The sequence below is a fragment of the Gorilla gorilla genome, chromosome 8 (assembly GCF_029281585.2).
Source record: "Gorilla gorilla gorilla isolate KB3781 chromosome 8, NHGRI_mGorGor1-v2.1_pri, whole genome shotgun sequence".
In the NCBI taxonomy this organism is placed as follows: domain Eukaryota; kingdom Metazoa; phylum Chordata; class Mammalia; order Primates; family Hominidae; genus Gorilla; species Gorilla gorilla.
Window position 1 is genome coordinate 116,156,108 of NC_073232.2, and position 24,030 is coordinate 116,180,137.

Consider the following 24,030-nt stretch of genomic DNA (forward strand, 5'->3'; position numbering starts at 1 on the left):
CAGCGGACTTCTGCGTATAAAGACTGTCCTGTTTCCACGGAGAGAGGAGCAACTCTCCAGGCCTAAAGGATCTCCAGCTGAGCCACGAAGAGCTTATTACATCAAGAGCAAATGCGGCAGACGAAGGCAGTGCCTTCTGTGAAATGACTGTAATTAACTCCAAATCTTTCTCCACACTTTATTTTTGCTGGCTGGATTTGTCATTTTGCTGTCAGAACAGGCCTACAACATACCTCAGATGTTTTTCCTTTACCTTGTCATTCTGAGCAAAAGCATGACTCCATCACCTGTCTGGGCACATACTGAGTCTTTGTCTGGATGGTGTCAGCACATCCTGCACACTCAGCGGCAACCCTGAAAATAACATCTACCACCTGCCAGGCAATTGGCTGACTGTCTCCGTGATCTTCAGGGGCATCGAGGGACAATGTATTTAGTCATGCACCTCTGTAAGTGCAGGGAAATGTACTGGGACACCTTTCGATTCCCAAGGAAATAAAAGGAAAATGACAAACACATAGTCACGCTGTGGATCCCTGTTTATTCCCATCTCTGGGCAGGCCTGTAAAGAGCATCGACCCAGGTCTCAACCCCACTGCTGGTAACTGAGCCACAGAAACTGTAAGCAAGTGACACTCATCCAGGGAGAACTACTCCCCTAAACCGGTTCTTAGCCAGCAAGAGAGGCCCACAGGAAGGTCTCTGATAACCTGAAGTTTTGAAAAGCTTAGAACTGTGTGATCAGGCCATATGCCCCTCAGTTCCTGAATGTTCACTACCCTGTGGTGTCCCTTTGCCATGGAAGAGACTCCAACCACACACATCAGTTAAGCTGCCAACACTGTTTCCTCCCCATTCTGCTCTGCGAACAATGCACAGTCCAGCCAGGAGCTCAACAGGGAGGGTTTTCTTGTTGTGTCATGGCTGAGATCAAAGTCATTGTACACCAAGGACATAGTGGACAGAAGGGAGCCAACAACATTTATGCCAAATCCCATTCCCAAGATGACTATATTTTATAGTTTATTATGAGGTAACTGCCTCCAGACAGATAAGCCCCTGCATGATGCTGAAAGTCAGAGCCTGGGGGTGAACGCCACGTTATCTTTGTCCTCCTCAGCTGGTCTGCGTGTCTCTGCTCAGAACGCTGTGTAGTAGTGCTCCATTGTGCTGACAATGTCACTCTGGTCCTCCAGGAGCTCCAGAACTTGCTGCAGCACAGCCTCGCTCAGGCCCGGGCGGATGCTCAGGCGAGCACAGGCCAAGATGTGCAGGAAGTGACAGCCCTTCTCCATGTCTGCAGGAAAAAGGTAGGTGGCTGAGTGTGGACACAACTGTCAGGCCCTCCTCTGTCCTCTCCATACCTCCTGACTTGGCATCTGCATTCTGACCAGATCCCCAGATGATCTTTATGCACATTAAAGTCAGAAATGCATGATCTACATGATCACAAAAACAAAACAGAAACACCTGTTCTCAGGCCCCTGATGTCACCACGGCGACATGGAGCCACTGCTCAGGGACTCTGAACTTCAACCTTCAAGGATTCCCAATCAAAGATTTTTTTATCTGTAACCTAGTGGATTTTTAGTGCTTGATAAACTTTTTTCTCTGGGGTAATTACATGTATAAGTGTAACGTATTCAGTGCCAAACCTCTAGTTTCTCAGGGAGGAGCCCTCTTGAGACTCACAGCAGAGTTGGTTTGCTGCAGCCTCCGTATGCTTCCCCCTAAGTCCTGATTTGATGCGGCTGCCTGGTGAGAAGGGATTCCTACCTTTGGCCTGTTCTCATTCCTCTCTTCCTGGCTTCCAAAAGTCTTATCTGTGATGGTTGTATTCCTAGTAACCTCTTATGCTCTGCCCCAAACTAAGACCATCTAGTATACAACAATACAAATTCAGAGTTAGTAACCTCTTTCCTAGTTGAAATCAATGACTTAAACATTGGTAATGAGAAAATGAAATAACTTTTATCTGAAGAATGCAAGTCCTTTTAATTATCAGGCCCAGAGAGACACGACCATGAAACGGCAATCACGCCCTACTCCTACGTATTCACCTCGGAAACTGCTTGCTATTGGCACAAGTAGTTATAAATTAGCCTAATAATGCCAAATTGAACACTATAATCCACACCCTATGGCTTAACAATGTATAGCCAGTCACCAATCAATGTTATCTATAAACCAATGAGAATTCCTGACAAACAACTTTGTATCAGCCCACTCCCTGTCCTCCTTTTTGGCTTTTAAAAATCCATTTATGGGCCAGGTGCAGTGGCTCACGCCTATAATCCCAGAACTTTGGGAGGCCGAGGTGGGCGGATCACCTGAGGTTGGGAGTTCGAGACCAGCCTGGCCAACATGGTGAAACCTCGTCTCTACTAAAAATACAAAAATTAGCCAGGTGTGGTGGCATGGACCTGTAATCCTAGCTACTTGGGAGGTTGAGGCAGGAGAATCACTGGAACCCAGGAAGCAGAGGTTGCAGTGAGCTGAGATTGCGCCACTGTACTCCAACCTGGGTGACAGAGTGAGACTCCATCTCAAAAAAAAAAAAAAAAAAAAATCAAAATCCACTTATCACTGCTGCTAATCAGAGTGTATATTCAGAGAAACCTGAATCTGTGCTCCCCAGCTGCAATCCTGAAACTTGGCCCAAATCAACTCTCTGCTTGTATTAATTTTGCCTCAGCTCCTTCCTTTTAGGTCGGCAGTAGTCAAACTGGGGGTTGTGCCTATTAGGGGATAACGAAACCAATTTTTGTAGGTTGCGATCAGCAACTTTTTCTTACCAAACTAAAAGAGAGCAGAAATAGAACATTACAGAATATCCTGCATTGTAATTTGGATACATATTAATTCATGAAACTTTATTTCATATACATCTTATGCATTAGAATTATATAATTTATTGGGTCATGATGTAAAATGTATTTCTAACTTTGAGTCAAAGTCAAACTTCTTTACCAAAAGCAAACCCTCTCCAGTTGTCACAGTTTAAAACTCCATGGCAGGCCCAGGCATGGTCTCTCTCTGCCGTATACCCAGTATCTGGCACACAAAAGGTGCTCCACAAAGTCACTGAAAGTTGTTTACAGATGAAAAATGCTTTAGGCTTCAGGAAGGTGCTCGAAGAGGTATTGCGGTGTGAGGCAAAGCACGGTTCAAGGTTTGGTGCACTTCTGTAGCTTTGGGCAAGCCATCCCTAGGCCTGAGTGTTCTCAGCTGTGGTGAAAACCACTTCCAAGGCCCTTTCCAACCCTAAGGTTCAGAGACTGCTCCTGGGCTAACAAAACTTTGCTAAATTCTGACCTCTAGTGGCTGTGTCCACTCATTACTCCTTCCGACTGGGATTGCTGGCATCTATACTTCCAGGCTGTTTCTTCAACATTCACTCCACAGACTTCCTGAACACCTACTATGTGTGCAGTGCTGAGCAAGGAGGAGCAAGTAGAGCTTGGCAGACCGAGAGCTGCCACTGGAGTCCACCACACCAGAATTCAAGCCCTGGCTCTACAACTGGGACAAAGTCACTCCCGGTAACAAAACCACTTCCTTCTCAGGGTGGCTGTGTGGATGAGAGACCAGGGGGAACTACTATGATTTGGTTCATCATATCCATAATCCAAGAAGATGGATGTAACTTAGTTCCTGCTCTAGAGAAGCTTCATCCCTTCCCAAGAAGAAAAGCCTCTCAAGGAGGAAGAGCTGACCAGCAAGCAAGGATAGGTTTGATGATGGAGGGTGAGGGGCTCCAACCACACAGACCTGCACATGGTAGGGAGGAGCAGAGGGAATTTAGTGCTGCTCAGCTTTTAGTTTCTGCAAGGCCTGGATGCTTGGACCCAGGGCTCAAGATGACTTACAGGCATCCGTGGGGCCCAAAGCAGTGATGCTGACTGTCTCAGAGGCCTTCAACTATTTAGTCAGAAAGGCTGTTCTGCTGAGGGTTATCTGGTGAGGCTGTTCAAAAGTGATCTCCAGTCACATCGGTAACGTGAACTTAGACTCCTTTCTATTTTTAATTTTTATTTTTTGTAGAGACAGGGTCTTGCTATGTTGCCCAGGCTGGTCTCGAACTCCTGGCCAAAGCAATCCTCCCAAGCATTGGGATTATGGGAGTGAGCCACTGTGCCTGGCCTTAGATTCTTCTCTAAGTGAGAAATTATTAGAAAACAGTAAAAGTAGGAAAGGCCAGCAAGGAGCTCCCCAGGGGTTAGTACAATTACATAATTCGACTCTTCTGGAACAAACCCACAAGCCGAAGCAGACTTTTCTGAAAAGTGTTTGCCTGGCAGACATAGTTATCTTATGATGGATCACTATGAGCGGTGATAACTGCGCCTTATATTTTCCCAAGAACTTTCACATGTAGCCTGATTCATACTATACCCCATCATACCTCCACCGGAAACCACAAAGGCTAATGTTCTAGAGACCCAAATGACATAAAGATACATTTCAGATATAACCTACTACTATAACTACAAAAGGTTAAACTTCTTTAAGTCTTTTTTAAAAGTTTGTCTTAAGTTTAAAAAAAAAATCCTCCAGTATAAGTAGTGTTATATGGTACTCAGTTTCTACCAAAAGCAGCAGTTCTCTCCAGCTCTGGGATAGTAAAAAATGAACCTGAGCTAAATACACAGGAGATTTTTGAAAAGCTAATGGTATAAAGTAACATTTAGTGAAAGCCTGCCATTTTGGAACTCATCAAATGTTAATTTTCTTCGGTGTGAAATGATTTGGTGATCAAATAGGAGAATTTCTGCATGCTTAGCAAATACAAACTGAAGTTTTTAGTCAATCTAGGTGAAGGGTATATCGGTGTTTATTGTACCAGTCTTTTAATTTTTTTTTTTTGATAAATTGGAATATTTTCAGAGTAAAAAGTTAGAGATAAAAAGACATGTTCAACATAGAGCTCTTTTGGATAATTTGCCATTGTTGTACCCATACTGAAAGCCAAAATCCAGATTTTGTCAACTTTACTCCAACAATAATACAGCAAAATCCACATACAGATTCTATCTGAAACTGCCTCCTTCCAGATCAATATTAAACCAAGTAGAGGGTGAGCCTTCAGGCCTGCAGGCTAGAGAATTAGGGGTTACCACTTGTGCCATTAGGAAAGAGAACTTCATTTTTATTTAATACTTTTTGGATCATAATTATGCACTGAGTACTCTTCTAACTTTCTAAATGCCAATTCATTTACTTCTTATAAAAACCCATCTTGTAGGTACTATCATTATCCCCACTTTGCATTTAAAGAACCCGAGGCACTTGCCCAACATTACACAGCTAGCAAGTGGCAGAGCCGGGATTCAAACCTAGGCAAGGTGGCTTCAGAGCACAGCTCCTCACAATGCCGCCACATTGCCCATCTTCAGAAAACAAGTATCAATCCTTCAGGGACCTAACACAGGCTTGATGTTCACAGTCCTTTCATTATTGAAGGGTTAGCCTTTGTGAGACACTCATAAATGACTTCAAGTCCTTCTACCAATCATCCTGACAAGGAAAAACTCCAGGCTATATTCTGTTTGAAAGGCTAGAAAGGAACTAAAGGCCCAGTAGGTATGGTTAGACTGAGGGTCAGATATTTACCTATACATATAACAGCATGCTGTCCAGCTAATGAAAAGACGTAGGCACTTTCATGTGTACTGTTGACCTCTAGAAGGCAATGTTAGATCTAAAATACAAGGTGTAGGACAATGTATATCGTCGGCTAAACTTCACTTGTGTTTTCTGTCAAGGATAAATAATACGATATGTTTGTAAGTGCATATCTGTATAGTTTATCCTTGATAGAAAACACATATCCAACAGGATATGCAAGTAACTAATAACAACCACTGCCTTTGGAGAGGGGAACACAGAAGCTGGGGCTCAGTGCTGGGAGGGAGTCTGGCTTTTTGGAGTGGATTTTTGCACGGCTTGGCTTTTCATGAGGGGCATACATTACTATTCTGAATTGCTATGTTATGACATTATGAAGCGGGGTGGTCACAGCAGGTTCCAACACAGTCCTTATAACATCTTTTATCAGCATTCTCAGTAACTCAGGCTTCAGAATTCAGCTCCTGGGCGTGTAGTAGTGCCAGGTGATTGGCTAGTGGCTTTCAGAGGCTCCCATTCACAGCCTGAGTGGCAGGGCCTGTCCACTTGATGAGCTGTGGGTAGATGTAGATGTTAAACCTGCTACTTTCAGGACACTTCAGAGAGCCAAGTCCAAATGAAATGTGAATTCTTTTCATGTGCTTTACTAGCCCTAGGGTTCAATCCATTCTATTCCTAATGCAGATGAAAATAAGAACCTGGCCAGGAGGCCTGCGAATAGGGTGACTGCAGTGACGTTATCTTGGGAGCATCTTCTCATCCTTCTTGGCTGAGGAATCCCACATTGCACTGCTCTCAAAAGCTCCTTCAACTGTGGACAGATGGGCTTTTCCCTCAACTAAAGGATATTTGCTTTTATTGTTCTGAATGAAGTGAACAAAGTCCATTCACTTGCACTGAAATAATATATTGCTTTGAGTTTATTTTAAGAGCTGCTGTCACACCACTCTAGGATCCGACCTCATGGTTTCTTAAAGGCTAACTAGGGCTGTCTACCATAAACACCAGTGCTGGAAACCTGGCCCAGCTTCACCCACTGACTCAACCTGGCACAGGTCCAGGCCCCAGGGATGTATGGACCGAAGGACTGGAGGTGGAGTTCACTGGCAGATCAGGGACCTGGGGTCATTAACAAACTTTTCCAACACTTCTTATTATAGTATGTGTTTGCAAAAGCTAGACTTTGAAAAGTCACCTTTAAGACCGGTCAGTTTACATAGGATTTAAAGATAGACTAATGCTTCCTTCTCTTTCTAACTAGTGTGGAAATGGTATTGTTCCTTGTCAGAGTAGCTACCGTTTCAGTGTCTAACCACTAGGGGCTGAACTAACTCTACCAAAACTATTTTCTAAACCATGTCTTTTGCAAATTAACAGTTTCCAAGATGACTGAATTACACCGTTCATGAACAGTCATGTCTAGAACCATCCCTTCCAACACTGAAAGGCTTTGATGTTAGAATAGAGGGAAATGTCAGGTTTGTGTTCAAAGAAGGGGGGCAAGCATGAAATAGGAAATAACACAAATCAGAGAGAACATGAGAAGCAGAACGACATCAAAACGTCCTAGTGTGGTGACCTCACTGTATCAGAATTCCTTGTCTAGCCCCCACCTCATCCTCTATGGAAACAAAATCCCCAGGGTAGAATCTGGGCTCTGAATGTTCAGAGAGCTCCAAGGCTGAATCTTATGTACAGCCAAGATCACAACAACTGTGCTAGCCTAACACTCCTTTAGAGAGGAGATGGAGGCTCAGGGAGGGCAGGTACTTTGACTATCACCTTTCCAAGTCACTACTGGGAAAAGTCCCGGGTCTCCTGACTCTCCATCCAGTGCTCCCCGGGAGACAGTATCCCCTTCCAGGGCACCAGGGCATCACTTGTACATTATACCACTTACGATTTGGTTTCTGGCAGTCCTGCTGAATGATCCGGTGGATCTTTCTGTGCAGGTCTTTGTCTTCTCTGGTTACCTAAATAGGAAAAATAGTTGAGAGAGAGAGTGTTCTTAGGTAACACAGCAGTTGTGTCATCCAGACTTCCAAATTAGTATTCAGGATAGTTTCTAAAGATTACATAATAATCATCTTCCCTACACCATTAATGTGGTGTTTGATACTTGGCCTAGTGTCAAACCAGTTCTGCCCAGAGGACACGTCCTTGGGAGTTGGTTCATTGAGGCAATGAGGTTAAAACAAAAAAAAAAAGCTGGAATTGCATACTTTTAAGGAGCAACTAACTTTCTTCTTCAACACTCATAACACATTTCTGTTATTTGTTGTTATAGTTTTGAGAGAGGCACAGTGATCAAGGCCTCCGATCTCCACCCCATGACTCCTTCTTCTGGGCCCTGACACCTGTCTTGTGTTGCATCAGTTTTCTTGCTTCTCCCAACCACAAGGAAAAATAAAAGGAGAAAAAAAAAAAAAACCCTGCAAGGACAGGCTAGCATGAGAGTAAAGCTAGCCTATCCACTGAAACACATTCTGCTCTCAAAGGTAGACATAACTTAGTCTTTTTCTCTTTTTTTTTTTTTTTTTTTGAGACGGAATCTCACTCTTATCGCCCAGGCTGGAGTGCAGTGGCACGATCTTAGCTCACTGCAACCTCCGCCTCCCAGGTTCAAGTGATTCTCCTGCCTCAGCCTCCCGAGTAGCTGGGATTACAAGCGTGCAACACCATGTCCAGCTAATTTTTGTATTTTTAGTAGAGATGAGGGTTTCACCATGTTGACCAGGCTGGTCTCGAATGCCTGACCTCAAGTGATTCCACCCGACTTGGCCTCCCAAAGTGCTGGGATTATAGGCGTGAGCCACCGCACCTGGCCAACTTAGTCTTTTTTAACCAGCTCAGATTAAGAGGGAAGCAGCACACAATGGGTTTCACCTTCATGTTCCACAGTGAATCTAGTAACAAAAAAAGACAGAAAGAGAAAGAAAAAAAGAAACAGAAAAAGAGAGAGGAAGAAAGGAAGAAAGAAAATAGGCATGCAAACAAATAGCTGTAAGTTTCCTCCTTAAAGACAGCCCAAGAATGCCTGTCTGACCTGCCTTACTGGAGAGGGCATCTTGAGAACACCTGCCTTCTCTCAGCTCACAAGGTTATGATGAAGATTAAACAAGGTCAGGTGTGAGAGCTGCTGAACCTAGGAAAGCACTAGGCAAACAGAAGTGTTGACTTATTTTAACCATTTCCCTGAGGCAGGGCTTCAGGAGAAAGGTGACTACAAAGCAGTGGAGAGATGAAGTCAGAGATGGCGATAAGAGATCTATTTGTGCGTGATCACAATGATTCACAGGAGGAAGTGCCCAGCCCCGCCACGCCTTGCCCTGGACTGCTGCTCCTCAGGAAGGGCTGCTCTCTAAAGGCCTGGGAGGAAATGTGTGTCCCAGAGCAGGGCTCAAGGTGAGCTGCCCCCATGAGCTTCTCCAACTTCCAGGAAGCAACCACCTCCCACCCGGCCTTCCCATGCCAGGACTCCCATCCTGGGACGGTGTGGGAGGCACTCGCCCTTATGTAGACTGGGATACCTGTTTCAAAAGTTATTTAAATGGTATTGTAATTTCTAAAATCTCTCTAAAGAGGGGAGTCACTAATGTCATATTAAGAAAAGCTCCCCGTCAGGAATCTTGCCTGTAAATAGTGAGACTTCTGGAATACCACAGAATTTGATCAGTCTCTGGGAGAGCTGCACATAACGGAGTCCACACCCACTGATGTCAGTGGTCCTGAGAAGGCCCATTTCCAGCTTAGCTCCTCCAATATTAAAGGTATGCAGCAAAACGTGAACTTTTAACTTGAAAGAGTGAGGCAAACAAGCACCCATACTTCTGCTGGGAGTCAACTGGTACAGCCTTCAGGCAGGCCCATCACACTGTGTCGACCAAAAGCTTAAATGGCCATGCCCTCTGCTCCAGCAGCTCTTCTTTTAAGAGTCAATCTTACAGAAATACTGACATGAGTTCACAAATATAGTTGTGCAAAAATAGCCACAGCAACACTATTTGTGACAGCAAAAGTTAGAAATACCCTAAGTACCCATCAAAAAGGAATGTCTAAAAAATACACAACAGGTACCCATAGTATGGAATACCCTGAGGATGTTAGAAAGAACGAGGTAGATTTATAACCACTAATGTGGAAAGGTGCCTGTCATGTGTTATCTTGGTACCAAAAAAGGTACAGAGCATTATTTATAGTAGCAAGTCTCAATGGTCCCAGGAGACACCCGGCAATGTCCAGGGACATTTTTGGTTGCCACAATTGGGGTGTTGCTCCTGGTCTCTAGTAGGTGAAGGTCAGGGATGCTGCTAAATATCCTGCAATGCACAGGATAGTTCCCATGACAATCGATCACCTAGCCCAAATAGTGTTCAGATTGAGAAATGTTGATTTAGAAGATGATCACATTTTTTATAAAGCAAAAAGGCTCTTGCATAAGTCAGGGATTTGAAACAATTAAAAAGCCACAGGAGCACATTTGTATATGTATGCATCTGTAAATGTACAGATAAATGTCTAGAAGGATATACAGTTATCTCTCGGTATACTCAGTGGATCAGTTCCAGGACCCTCAGGTATACCAAAATACACACACACTCAAGTCCTGAAGTTGGCTCTGTGAAACCTGCATGTACAAAAAGTTAGCCCTCATATGTGGGTTTCACATCTGCAAATACTGTACTTTCCATCTGCATTTGGTTGAAAAAGTCTGCATGTAAGTAGACCCATGCAGTTCAAACTTGTGTGGTTCATGGGTCAACTGTATTATTAAAAGAGATACCTTGGGGAAGGATAAGGGCCAACTTTCACTTCTGATTTTATGTACCTCCTTAATGATTTTTAAGAATAATTAAGTGGTTATTCATAAGTAATAAATATATTTGTAATTGAAGCTACAAAGAAAAAAAGTTAAGTTGCAAGTGTCTTACATAGTATAGGTTATCAAAACCATCATCTTTCTGGAAAACAAGTCCTTTTTCCTGCAGCAGTTGTATAGCATTCTTAAATATGCTATGAATTGCCTTGGAAGTGGTGTCCTTCTTAAAATTCACCTGTAAAGAGAGGAAAAAGAAAAAAGAAAAGAAATAAGTCTCACCTTACGGCACCTGAGAACAACTCCTAGACCAACTGGTTCATGAATTTGTCCAACAGGCCTTTTAACTGCTGAGTCAAAAAGATCCTGGTATGTACCGGTCTAGCAGGATGGTATTTAAGGAGGACTGAGAAGTGTGCCCCAGCAGGTCACCTTTCATAACTGTTCCCTACCTTAGTTGTGATTTTTTTTTTTTAAATGAACTCAACACTCTGTAGTGCAGAATAAAAAAAGCTACTCTCACTGTCGGACAATCTTTGACTTATTTTTTATACAAAACCAAAACTCTGTATATATATATTAGCCCCCTTTTCCATTAAAATTGAGGCTGTATACAATCTCTTCCTAGGGACTTCAAAGATTTTTATGTATGTTGGAATAATTTGGGGATTCCAGCATGAAGTATTAAATAGCCTCATTATTTTAAATGGAGGACAACAGAGGCTGTGCAGAGATCCACCAAGGGGAGTCCACAAGGCTGAAGGTAGACAGCAGTCCTGGTGAAGCACAGTCCCCACCTAGAAGGGACCTCTGCTGCTGTCAGCTCTCCCCCTCACTTTCAGTGTCTCTTCACTTCTCTGGAGACACGTTTGCCTGGGGAGGGTCATCCAGGTCATCCTGCTTCTTATCCCCGAGGAAGCTAGGCTATCAGCTATGTCCCCCCATGCTTGACCAGATGGGATGCTTCTTGAGTCAGGGACTTTGTTTCATCTTGGCCACCTCCTCCCTAGCACACGTTAGGTGACTGATAAAGTATCTGTGAGATGAATGGAAACAAATACACATTAGAGAGTGTGTATTCTTCTTATTATTCCATTGGGGATTTTCCACTCCTTCCTAAAATAAAGAAAAGGGTGAACAACGATTGCTCTTCAAAGTACAGATCCTTTTTTTTTTTGAGACAGTCTCTGTCGCCCAGGCTGGAGTGCAGTGGCGCGATCTCAGCTCACTGCAAGCTCCACCTCCTGGATTCATGCCATTCTCCTGCCTCAGCCTCCCGAGTAGCTGGGACTACACGCGCCTGCCACCATGCCCAGCTAATTTTTTGTATTTTTAGTAGAGACAGGGTTTCACCATGTTAGCCAGGATGGTCTCGATCTCCTGACCTCGTGATCCACCCGCCTCGGCCTCTCAAAGTGCTGGGATTACAGGTGTGAGCCACCGTGCCCAGCCTACAGATCCATTTTCAATGTGACAGAAATTTGTCAAGATATTGAAAAGATCAGAGTTCCAAACAAATGTGGCAAAGCTTCCAGAAAAGCATTTGAAGGCCAAGTCCTACCTCTATTGAAAGGTACTTACAAAGCCTATGTGGGGCAGCACCCAGAGGTGCTGAAAAAGACTGGCTGAGATTTGCTAATGACATTTCCTCAAGGGGAGAGGAAAGAGCCTCCACAGGGTCTCAAGTGTTCACAAGTCCGTCCCAAAGTAACCTTCTCTTTCTAGAAGAGACCTCCCAAACAGGCTTTCTGTTACTCTAATAGATCCTGGTGATGTTTCACAAATGTGCTCTCCTGGGCTAACAATAACAGCCTAACACACTAATTGAATTATCAGTCTAAGTTTTTCCTTAAAAGAACAAGCTGGAGAACCTCGTCATTAGAGCCCCCAAACTGACAAACATTCCAGGTTATGACAGCTTCCATTCGGAAGGGAGAATAAGGCTGAGAAATACTTGACAACTCCCACAGGCAGAAAAGCTCTCTGGGTGTGTTTAGAATAAACACCACACCTAGCAATCCTCAGCCACACATCTTTTTATTCACGAGGCTTAGGGCAAAACTGTTTTTAATTTCATACATGAGTGCTCTTAGGGGATGCACCATCAGTGCAACATAGACTCCTTTGCAAACCTTCATAACTACTTAATCTTTATAATTCTAAGGAGATCTATCTTCTTTAGTCAATTTAACATAAGGATCCTAAAGGTTAGGTTTATTACATCTCTTAGCAAGATAGAAATAAATTGGAAACTAACTAGAGATGATTGTTACATGATTATTCCTGTCTTTAAAAATGACTCTTGGTTATCCCCAAACCATATAAAAAGCCTAGTTCCCCCTCCCAGATTTCAGTCAGATCAAGCAGCAGGAAGAGACAATGCTAGCCTGGGAGATTAAAAACACAGTTTCAGCTGTGAGCAAGGACTCACCAGAAATGGCTCTCTGTAAATATAAACAATACTTGAAGCTTCCTTTCCAAAAACATTTGCCTCAGCTGACCCTGGGACATATTTCCCTGGCCTAGTTATAAAGACCATAGTCTCAAGGGTAAAGCCACTAATCGTCTCTTCCAGCCAGCAGCTTTTCCTGGACTGGGATCTGTGTCTTTCTTGTCTTTTTCAAAAAACCAATGACAGACTCATCAGATTTAGGAAACCGAAATTGCTCACAGGCAAAAAAAAAAAAAAAAACCAAACAAACAAAAAAAACCAGTGACTAGCTAAACGTGCTGAGCCTTACTAAGCCTCGCCTCATCTCAGGTCAGGAACTGGGTGGATCCCTGAAATATATATAGTCTTCATTCACAAACAAACTCAACATTCATCCAGCTGTCAAAGAAACAATGGTTTTGCAGGCCCTGCTTATCACGTTTCTGGATTTGCTAAGAAGGACCACTATGAAAAAAAGGAGGAAACATTCAAGCCTGCTCTCTCTCTGCCTCTAAACTGTAACACCATCGCAATGATTTTTTCTGTTAAGCTTTCATCTGTATGACAACAGAAAGTGCCAAAGGATCTAGGGTTTCAGTCTCATTGTAAAGCACCTTTAGTCTCCCAGGAATCTATTAACAGAACTCAATTTAATCACACTGACCTCCCCAACCAGAGCAATGTGAGGGACTAATTCATAATTGATAGAAAAAAGAGTTTCCAAAGACAAAACAAATATAGTGCCATATTCGATTCTTTTTAAACATATAGCACTAGGCAGACACAAGTTTCTGCTGTAAGCATTTTCAAAAAGATATGCCAAAGGTTCCCCACAGATCATTTTGAATGGAGGAGTCTTTTAGTCCTCAAAGAGTCCTTAAGTCTCTCTCTCTACTTAATTATAGCTATCACGGAAGAGCTGGCTTCATGTGAAAAATATGGTCTTCGCTAAGCTTTAAAGTTTCTTTCCAAACATGCTGATAGAATCATCAGAAGTCCTAGGAGGTCAATTTGGCTTTGAGCCGCCTCTAAATGATTAAGTGGGAAGAAGGTCAATCTTGCTGTCAGCCGACAGCTGGAGCGCTGCAACTGTTTAGAAGCAACCTTGGCAAAGAACAAAGCAGCCAGTCGTGACCCTTTCCACTTTGGTGTTTTCTGAAACGATATCCCTCATCTCCTCATATGAAACCATGGGTCACTGGGCACATCAGGCTGTTGCCCAGAAGAGATAATTAGGAGCACAAACAAAACTGAGAAGCAGTGGTCATGCCCAGGAAGTCAGGATGTGACTCAGTATCTGTTCCACCAAAATCAAGAACAACTTATGTTACCTAGCAAGGGTGTTCACAGCAGCCTTGTTGGTGATGGCAAGAGATCAGAAAACATCTAAACAGTCCAGGAATGGACAGACTGGTCACATACATGATGGTACACATGACAAAGACTGTAGGGGCCAACCTATATGTACGGCTAGGAAAGAATCTGTAAGACATACGTCAATGAAAAGTGTGGTCTCTCATAGTATACTATGCCATGCTACCATCTGTGTGAAACAGAAGGGGCTACAGTGACTTAGAGTACACACAAGCACAGACTATCTCCAGAATGATATTCCAGAGACTAGTACTGGTGCTTGTCTCAGGGGAAAGGGAGTGAGAGGGAGGATGGGAAAGAAACTGACCTTTACCTTTACACTTTGTGGGACAATTTGAATTTTTAAAAATCATTCATTCCTTCAATCAGCAAATAATTAGTGAGAACCTGCTTTATGCCAGCCCCGTTCTAGGCCCTGGGTAGAGAGCAAAGAATAAGACAGACAAGTCCTCTGCTCTCACAGAACTTAAATTCTGATGGAGGAACAGGCAGGCAAACAAATAAAGACCAGTGACGTCAGATACAAAAGCAGGGTGTAAGGGTGAGGGGCCACGTGGCAATCAGAGCAGCTAGAAGGCCAGGGAGGGCAAGGAGGGGCATTTAAGCTGAGATCATTCCCTGGTGGAATAAAGAAAGTAAATAAATGAGTCATGTTACAACAACAACAAACCTAAGAACTGTAATGAAAGGGAAAGCCTAAAATCAATGTCTCAAATAATTCTTAATTCCAAGCAATACGTCAACACCAAGCAACAAAACAAGTTACCCAAGTAAAACTAGGGGTAAAAACATGGAAATAACTTTTTCTTTTTGTTGGGACAAGGTCTCACTCCGGGTGACAGTCAGGGGTCAGGGTCACCCAGAGTGAGACCTTGTCTAATTTTTGTATTTTTAGTAGAGACAAGATTTCACCATTTTGGCTAGGCTGGTCTTGAACTCCTGGCCTCAAGTGATCTGCCCACCTTGACCTCCCAAAATGCTGGGATTACAGGCATGAGCCACTGCGCCTGGCCCCTCATTACTTAATCTTATTATGCTTAATATTTGAGTAGAAAAAAATAATAATAGTCTAAGGTCCATAGTAGTAGGTTGTTAGTATTCATTGAGATGGATGTTTAATCTCAGCAGAAGCCAAGTGACAGGGAAGTAGATGAGAGGAGGTAATTATCCATCCAAGATGATTTATTCATCAGCAAAATGATTCGCGAACTTGAACCATGGTTTTTAATGACTTGCTCTGTCTTTTTCAGAATAAGATTAATCCATTGTGTTTTAGGAGTTTAAATAAAGACCGAGTTGTATTCAGACTCATTTGTAAGTAAAATTTCAAGGAACACTTAAGTAATTTTTTATTCTTTAATTTTTTATTCCTCTTAGAAAAAGTTATCTTGGTTAGCCAGGCGTGATGGCACATGCCTGTGGTCCCAGCTACTTGTGAGGCCAAGGCAGGAGAATCACCAGCCTGGGCGACAGAGTGAGACTCTGTCTCCGAAAAAAAAAAAAAGATTAGGTAAGGAGGAGGAAGGGGCAGGTCCAGCCTTATGCCTCATTTCAAGTTCTTAGTGGTCAATGACCTTTCCAGAATAGAAATAATGTGTGACAGAACCATTCCCTCTGTTCCCTGGGTCAACTCTGTGAATCTTCATGCCACAGTCACTTTCACCCACACCTGCAGTTGCAGATCTGGGGCAGGGAACAAGAATTCTCACGTGGGCATGCTGCACTCACTTGGTCGGAGCAGGCACTGTGAATCACAGGCTGATTGGCAAGGGACAGCAAAGACTCCACCATTTCCAGCTCCTGCTGGTAAAAGCTCTGCACTCTGTTCTCCATGAGGAATTCTTTGGCTTTTTCACTCAGCAAACTCGTGAGACTGGGGAGGTCCAGGGCACCTGGATTGCTGCGGAGGGAAAGTTTTAAAGAGCTCTGCAGAAAACCATCACCTTTGTTCCTTTTTGGTGTATAAAAACCAGAAAATTAGCTAGAAAATGCAACACTATATTGGAGTTTGTTTTTCATATACAGAGTAATATATACAGGGAACATCATGTGGTTGTTTAAAATGATGAGGCAGAACTACAGGAACTAAGATATTCATGACAGATTAGGAGAAAAAAGTCAAACTGCAGAACAGCACGTAAGGTATGGTCCTATTTTTATATAAAAAAAATGGAAACCCACAAAATCTATGGGTGAATATTCATGCTTGTGTAAGCACAGAAGAAACTAATTTAAAAAGACACACATTGGCTTATGAACATTGGTAATCTCTGGGGAATGGTCCTGAGGCAGGAGACAGGAAAATGGAGAATTTTCACTTTTTATATGAGTCTATAGTTGTGCTTTTAATATACTTTTTTGAATATATAATATATTCATGTTAAAAAACATTAAAGGATACGCAGTGAAGTCTCCTTTCTGTCCCCTTCCTGTCCTATCCTCCAGTCCCCACCCCCCAGGGAGCTGCTGTTACCGGTTCTCTGTGTCTCCTCTCAGAGTTCTTTTATGCATATATTAGCAAATATGCACACATTCTCATTCCTCCTGGGTTTTCTCCCCTATAAAAAAGTAAAATCATCCCTGGTTGAGAATGACCGGTGCAGGTTTTTTTAAAACAGGTTTTTGATTATGACGTGCTATGGTATCATATTTTGATTATGAGGTGACTTGGTGCATTTTTCTTCAGGTTTCTTGCCTTGGGGTTCATTGAGCTTCCTGGATCTGTGAGTTTAAAGTTTTTATCAAACTTGGAAAAATGTCAGGCATTATTATTTCTTCCAAGTGTTTTTCTCTGCTCCTGCCTCCACTCCTCCTTCAGTGACTCCAATTACACACATAATTTCCTCACGACAACCCTAGGACATCTGTGCTATTATTCTCTTCACGTTACAGTTGAGGAAATTGAAGCATAGAGAGGGTTAGAGGGCTTGCCCAGAGTCCCACAGTGCATAGGTGGATGGTTTGGGATTTGCACCTAGGCCGATCCCAGCATCTGGGCTCAGCTGCTTCACTTTTCTGCTGTGGTCACGTGCTCAGCAGTGATAAGTCACCACTTACCTTAGTGCCTCTTCTTTCTCTAGGGCTGAGCTGTGAAAAGGCTGGTCATAAACTTTCCTGTAGATAGTGGGCAGCTCAAGCATCCTTGCAATTTGAATGTTCCACACTGGGTCGTCCACTTTATCTAACAAGTGACCAGAAAAAAGATGCTACAGAAATTGCAAATTACATTGAGATCAATTCTTTCCCAGGCCCAAACTGCTGCTAAGACAACAGTAAATGAGGTGCTGGGTGGGCCTCCTTCCTTGTGAGTGCCCAGGGATCACAGTCTAGATGCACTAAATGGCTCCCAGTCATCCTGCATGAGGGAATGCGATGCCCTAAGTGTCATGGGCTTGGCCAGGGCCAAGGAACCAGGAAAGCACATCAATGTATTGATTCGTCTGCTCCTCTGGTGGACAGCAGGGGCTGTCCTTGAGATTTCCAACTGAAAACCAGCCAGCACAGTACAAAGGGAAGATGATGGGGAACTGTCATATTTCTGATTAGCTGTTTTCATTTAAAGTTAATGGACTTAATGGTATTCAAGAAATTTCTGGCCAGGCACAGTGGCGCACGGCTGTAATCCCAGCACTCTGGGAGGCTGAGGTGGGCGGATCTCTTGAGCTCAGAAATTTGAGACCAGCCTGGACAACATGGCAAAACCCCATCTCTACAAAAAATTAGCTGGGTGTGGTGGCGCATGCCTGTAGTTCCAGCTACTCAGAAGGCTGAGGTGGGAGAATCTCCTGAGCCCAGGAATTTGAGGCTGCAGTGAGCTGTGACTGTGCCACTGCATTCCACCCTGGGCAACAGTGTGAGACTCTGTTTCAAAAAAAGAAAAAAAATAAAGAAAAAATAAAGAAATTTCCATTATTTTGAAGAATATTCATATTTTGCCCTAATGGATTGACATTCTGAACTTGAAAGTGCTTTGGAAACTCTACTATGTCATCCAAATAAACTTGCCAACCATATATAAAGTAAATAATTCATTTTCTTTCCCAACTTATAATTAGCTGTCTTCAAAATAAAAGTAAGAAATGCTGATTTTCTAAAGAAAGCATGTTAAACAATGTAATTCACTCATTAAATAGAGTTATACCTTAACTGAACTTTTTGAAAGTTTGACTTCCAGCTGAACAAGAGGTTTACTGGACGCACATCCAGAAAAACCACCAATTTGGTAGAAATATCTTGTGCTTACAGTAAGCGGTGGCATGAATCTCTCGCTCTTCTCTGTATGTGCGGATACTGCCTCTGACTCGGATCGTGTCCCCGATCTCTATCTTTGTTCTCTGCTCAATGGTCTCTTGTAGCTTCTTAAGTTGTGAGGTTAAGCTGAGCTCTCTTGCTGCACTTGGAGCAGCTGTAGTTGTTTAGAGCCAGAGGGAAAGAGAAAAAGTTATAACACAATCACTCTACCACATCTGTGAGACAGTTTTAGGGTAAGACCAACACAATATGCTTATTTATTCTACTTCTGGGTAATTGTTCTACTGTTGGAAATCCACATAACCTTTTGGAGTACTCCACTGAGAACAAGGTATAAACTGTAATTATTCAAGAGCGGGGTGAAAGGAACAGAGTCTAGACTGAGGTCCAGTGGGCAAGTTCCGACAGGCTCCAGGGCCTTCTTTCCTGCTCTGCATCACCAGTGCAGTCAAAGGGCTCTGCATGGCCTTGAGACGAATTCTGTACAATGAGTTCAGCTGGGCGTGGCAGCAATAGCTTTAAACAACCTTTCAAATGTCCTTGCAAGGAGACTTGTCCCATCTGAGTGCTCAACATCCCAATTTCTCACCTCTCATCTCTGTTGGGAAACTAGGCTAATCTCTCTGTCTCTCTCTCTCTCTCTCTCTCTCACACACACACACACACACACACACACTCTCACACTTTCTCCACTTTCTCTTTCTCATACCACTTAAAAATATAAACTCGAGCAACTTTATGATGAAAAAAACCCAATGTACACTCAATTCTAAATAACTTCTATCACTATTTTACTTCCAAATTGTATTAGTTAAGTAAGAAGAATCGTCACGAATATCTGGGTACTATAGATGCTGTTCTAAGGAGTTTACAATGTATTAGCACATTTAGTCCTCACAACCACTCCTGCTCATTATTAGTCCCATTTTAGAGAGAAAACTGAGTCACAGAGAGGTCAAGCAACTTGCCCAAAGTAAAACAGCTAGTTAGAGACAAGGCTGGAATTTGAACCCAGGCAGTCTCTAGCTCCAGAGCCATCCCACTTATCCTTTACTCTCTGCTGCCTGCCCCAGGAAGATACTCACATTTCCCAGTTACGGCTGGTGGGTGTAAAAGACTATGTATTCTGTTTTCCTGTCTAGCATAATTTCAAATACACATGTGTATCCAAAGAAGCTACACAGCCAAGCATTTTATGTTTATTAGAGACAGGGTCTCGCTATGTTGCCCAGGCTGGAATTGAACTCCTGGCCTCAAGCAATCCTCCCACCTCAGTCTCTTGAGTAGCTGGGATTATAGGTACAGTTTTATAATTTTTTACTTTGGTTTTTTTCACTAGCACTGTATGGGGGCAGTACAGCTCAGCCATCGGCATTTTGGCTACTGGAGTCAGAAAGACCTGACGTGAATCTCAGTTTACCTCCTACTAGCTGTGTAACCTTGGGCAGGCTGCTTAACCTGCTTAACCTCACTATGCCTGTTTCCTTTCTATGCTTACGCTTCGGTTTCCGCAATTATGAAATGGATATAACAGTAGAGTCTACCTCATACATAGAGTTGTTGTGCATGATCTAATTGAACGCTTACATTCTGCACTTAGCACAATTCCATATTTATAGGAAATAATAAATGTAAGCTATTTGTGATAATGAATAATTAAACCTTCTAGAAAAAGTATCTTGTTTTTTGGGGGTCTTTCTTTGGAGATTATTACTGGATAAAAAATTACAAACTGGTTTACAGTTCATTACATATTGTCAGAATGCTTGCCAGAAAAAAATGATCAAATCTCTCTGTTTTTAGACAACATTGTCAGTAATGCATGCAGGCTCACAACTCCTACACCAGCTTCAGTCATTTGGATTTTTAATACCTTAAAAAATACATAATTATTCCGTATATCTTATTTTGCTTTTAAATTGCAGGAGAGGCTGTGTTTTTACACAAGATGATCTACTCTCTGTATTTCTTTATAGAGAAGCCCTTCATCAAAATCAACCTAATACAATTTTGACAACTGTGTCTCTGTAATGTACAGAGGCATTAATTTTCCTTGAACACACCTACTATACCCAGGGAAACAGCAACATAGGGAGCACAGAGAACTCTGTGCATTCAGTGAGTCCAGGTAGGAACCTGGACGCAATCAGCATTACTGCTGCTCAGAGCTTACTGGGTTTCTTCAAAAAATCCCCAACTGCTACTTTTTCAAAAGTAGCAGTTCCTATCCCCAGGCCCTCTTCTACTTAGGCTGCATTTTAAAGGTATTTATAAATCTCATTGTCATTATGCAGACATTATAGGTGATAATAAATGCTTCACATAGCACCACTGAAATGATCAGACTGATGGTTGGTCTGAGAAAAAGAGGCCCACCTTTCACTTAAAGGGTGAGCCAAGTTGCCAAAAGGAGGCTCAAGCTGTGTAATTAAATGAATATAATGAGAAGACTGGAGCCTGACAGAACTTCACTTTCAGTGTCTATTCCATCATGAAAGATAAATCCCCTTTAACATTCGAATACTCAGGGCCAGGAAATCTTAACTTTGCTCATAAGCTAAGTCCAAATGGTACATTCAATGTGACATTTATGGAAGCTAATATTATATTCTTTTACTTTAACTGACTGGAACATGATTTTGACTCAGACTAAATTTTGTTTAAAAAATTAGTCTTTGCTGGCCACCTTCCAATGGAAAGCTTTTAAACTAAGGGCAATTAAATTAAAAGGAGAGAATGGGCTAGTTGGGAACAATTTAAAGACGATGAGAATCATTTTTAGGTTTTCTCCTACTCTTACCTTCTCGTTATATTTGCAAAGCAATCTTAAGGCTACCTACTGTGATTGTTCATCCATTCATCTACTTATTGATATTTTAAAAATCTGACTCTCAGTATTAATACCCATTTTGTTGATCTAAAAAATTACGAAGTATAAGAATTATATATTCCTGATGATGCTATTTCTTTAAAAAGAGTTAATTTTGAAAACTGAAGCAATGACTAAAACAGGGGTCTGCAAACTATAGCCCATGGACCAAATCCATCCACAGCCTGTTTTTTAAAATAAAGTTTTATTGGAACACAGCCATGCCCATTTGCTTATGTACTACCTATGGTTACTTTCTGTTATAATGGCAGCGTTGAATAGTTGAGACACACAGACCATAGGGTGCACAAAGCAGAAAATATGGCCCTTTACAGAAAAACTTTGCTGACTCCCCATCTAGAACAAGTACGCATATTCAAACTACACCTTCTGACCGAAGATTGTGACAACAACCAAAAATCTGCAAACGATTTTAATACTGCTACAGTTTGACAAAAACAAGTTTGAATGTTTTTGTCCCCTCAAAATCTCATGTGTTAGAAATTTAACCCCTAATGCAACAGTGTTAGAAGATGGGGGTCTAATGGGAGGTGTTTAGGTTATGAGAGGTCCACTCTCATGAATGAATTAAGGCCACTATAAAATGGGTTTGCAGAAGTGGTTCTCATTCTCACGCTCTTCTGCCATGTGAGGAACAGTTCTCTTCCCCTCTGGAGGATGAAGCATTCAAGGTGCCATCTTGGAGGGGGGACCTGGACCTTACCAGACACCAAAACTTTGATCTTGGAATTTCTGGCCTCCAGAACTATGAGAAATAAATTTCTTTCTTTATAAAATTACCCAGTCTTAGGTATTCTGTAACAGCAGCACAAAACAGATTAAGAAAAACACCTCAGACATACATAAAAATCCAGATACCTGATTGTCTCATAGGTTTATTTCTTGCCTATGAGGTATCTGCCTAAAAACACGTTGTCTCCCTTAAATCTATCTACAAACCTTCCTCACCAAAGCAATGCCATTGATTTAGATGTTCCCAAATTAGGAATTAGAATTCCAAAGTTACATGAAACTGATGGCCAAATTCTAAATGTAAATACATCAGAAAATTAAGCAAATGAGCATTCCATTGATCGGTATAGTCAAAGCACAAAGTTGAGATTCTGACACGTAATGGCAAAAAAGAAGAAATGACTCTAAGCACTAGATATTCTTACCATACATAATGCAAGTAGATAGATACTAGATGTTAGATATTAGAGCAGGCAGTGTTTACTGAATAACCACACTGTGTATGGCACTATACTGTATATGTTGTAAAACACAGGAAAAACAAGGTTCCAGTTTTCATAGCTTCTCTAGAACCAAAAACCATCACCAATATTGCACGATATTCTTTCATATTATGACCTTAAATTAAAAAATATCTAAAAATTGGGCCGGGTGTGGTGGCTCAAGCCTGTAATCCTAACACTTTGGGAGGCTGAGGCAGGAGGATCACTTGTGTCCAGGCGTTTGAGACCAGCCCTGGAAACATAGTGAGAACCTATCTTTAAAAAAAAAAAAAGTATCTAAAAATTATTAAAATATATTCAAGCAACTCCAAATGTTGTTTCAGTTATAGTCAATGTATTCACTATACAATTTTAAAGTTCTTTTAATTTATATTACTTAATGGATAATTTCCAAAGGAATCCTATCTTACCTTCTCAATCTTAGAATTCCTGGTATTATTTGTTTGAACACAGAGATTTTAGAAAATCTGGACCATGGCACCACAGAAGTTAGTGGCAACCACGTGAGAGAAACAGTCTTCAAAATGTTCTTTGGTCAAGTGATATGGCTGGGACAAGGGGATTCAGACCTGACTAGCAATTAGGCTAAGACACCTTGACTTATGTAATAATGGGCATGGTAAAAATGAGTTGCTAAAACTCCCTGTAACCTATTCACATTCCTGTAGGCTTAGGAAGCAGTGAGCACCAAAGAGATGGGAGAAAGAAAAGCAACTGGCTCTCCTATGGCATCAGTTTTCAGAGCAGCCAAAGCTCTGGGTATAGTGCTTCAGGTAGATCAATGTAACTCACCAGCAGATAAATGTGAAAATTTAGCCCTATAGCTGTTTTGATGAACTACATTGAGTAAAATCCATTAGTTAGGTGAAAAGTAAAGGAATGTAGCACATAAAATTACCTGATACAGACTCAGTATTCAACTTTTTCCAGCAGATGCAGTTTATAACTCCAGTGCTGTCATCCACTGCAAGAGAAAAGCAAAAGGGTATAAGAGAGATTTGGGCAAGGCTGGTGAATTAGCATGCTGTCATTGCATTCAGCCATACTGAAAGATGACCTCTTTCAATAGCCTGGAGAAGCAAATCCCTTATCAAACTCTCCTTCCACCTTTGAAACAACCTCTCACTACATACGAGTATAAACTGCTTGTCTGCACAAGTCAATGTAATACACAAGCCCAGCGGGATATGGTCAGCATTTCACTTATCCTACCTCAAGGTACTAACGATTAGTACCCTCAAGGGTACCCTCATGATGCTGGTCTACACCTCTCTACTAAAAATGGTGGCCTTGGGAAGTTAAGTGCAAAAACTGAATGACTGCTCACATAAAAAATCAGCCTTTCTCTCCCACCCTGAAACAAGAGAGCATCGTGTGGAGTGTGGTTAGAGGCACAGGCACTTAG

At 42.1% G+C, this 24,030-nt stretch overlaps 1 protein-coding gene across 7 annotated transcripts in view; it reads right to left on the reverse strand.

Moving 5' to 3' along the window:
- Positions 1-518: 518 nt before the first annotated feature.
- The window catches only part of STN1 (STN1 subunit of CST complex), a 36,022-nt gene continuing 12,510 nt past the window's right edge, over positions 519-24,030 (reverse strand). For 3 of the 7 annotated variants that reach the window (XM_004050047.4, XM_055352887.2, XM_055352888.2), the window contains exons 4-10: positions 23,524-23,589; positions 18,493-18,654; positions 17,307-17,430; positions 15,978-16,149; positions 10,560-10,682; positions 7,529-7,601; positions 519-1,297 (exon numbers count right to left, since the gene is read on the reverse strand). In XM_004050047.4, the coding sequence (XP_004050095.3) occupies positions 1,140-1,297; positions 7,529-7,601; positions 10,560-10,682; positions 15,978-16,149; positions 17,307-17,430; positions 18,493-18,654; positions 23,524-23,589 (878 nt within the window). In that variant the 3' untranslated portion in view covers positions 519-1,139. Of the gene's footprint in view, positions 1,298-1,776; positions 1,879-1,973; positions 2,076-4,980; positions 6,183-7,528; positions 7,602-10,559; positions 10,683-15,977; positions 16,150-17,306; positions 17,431-18,492; positions 18,655-23,523; positions 23,590-24,030 lie in introns of those variants that run through there. The other 4 variants (XM_019035461.4, XM_063710474.1, XR_008669005.2 and 1 more) reach the window with 3 other exon arrangements.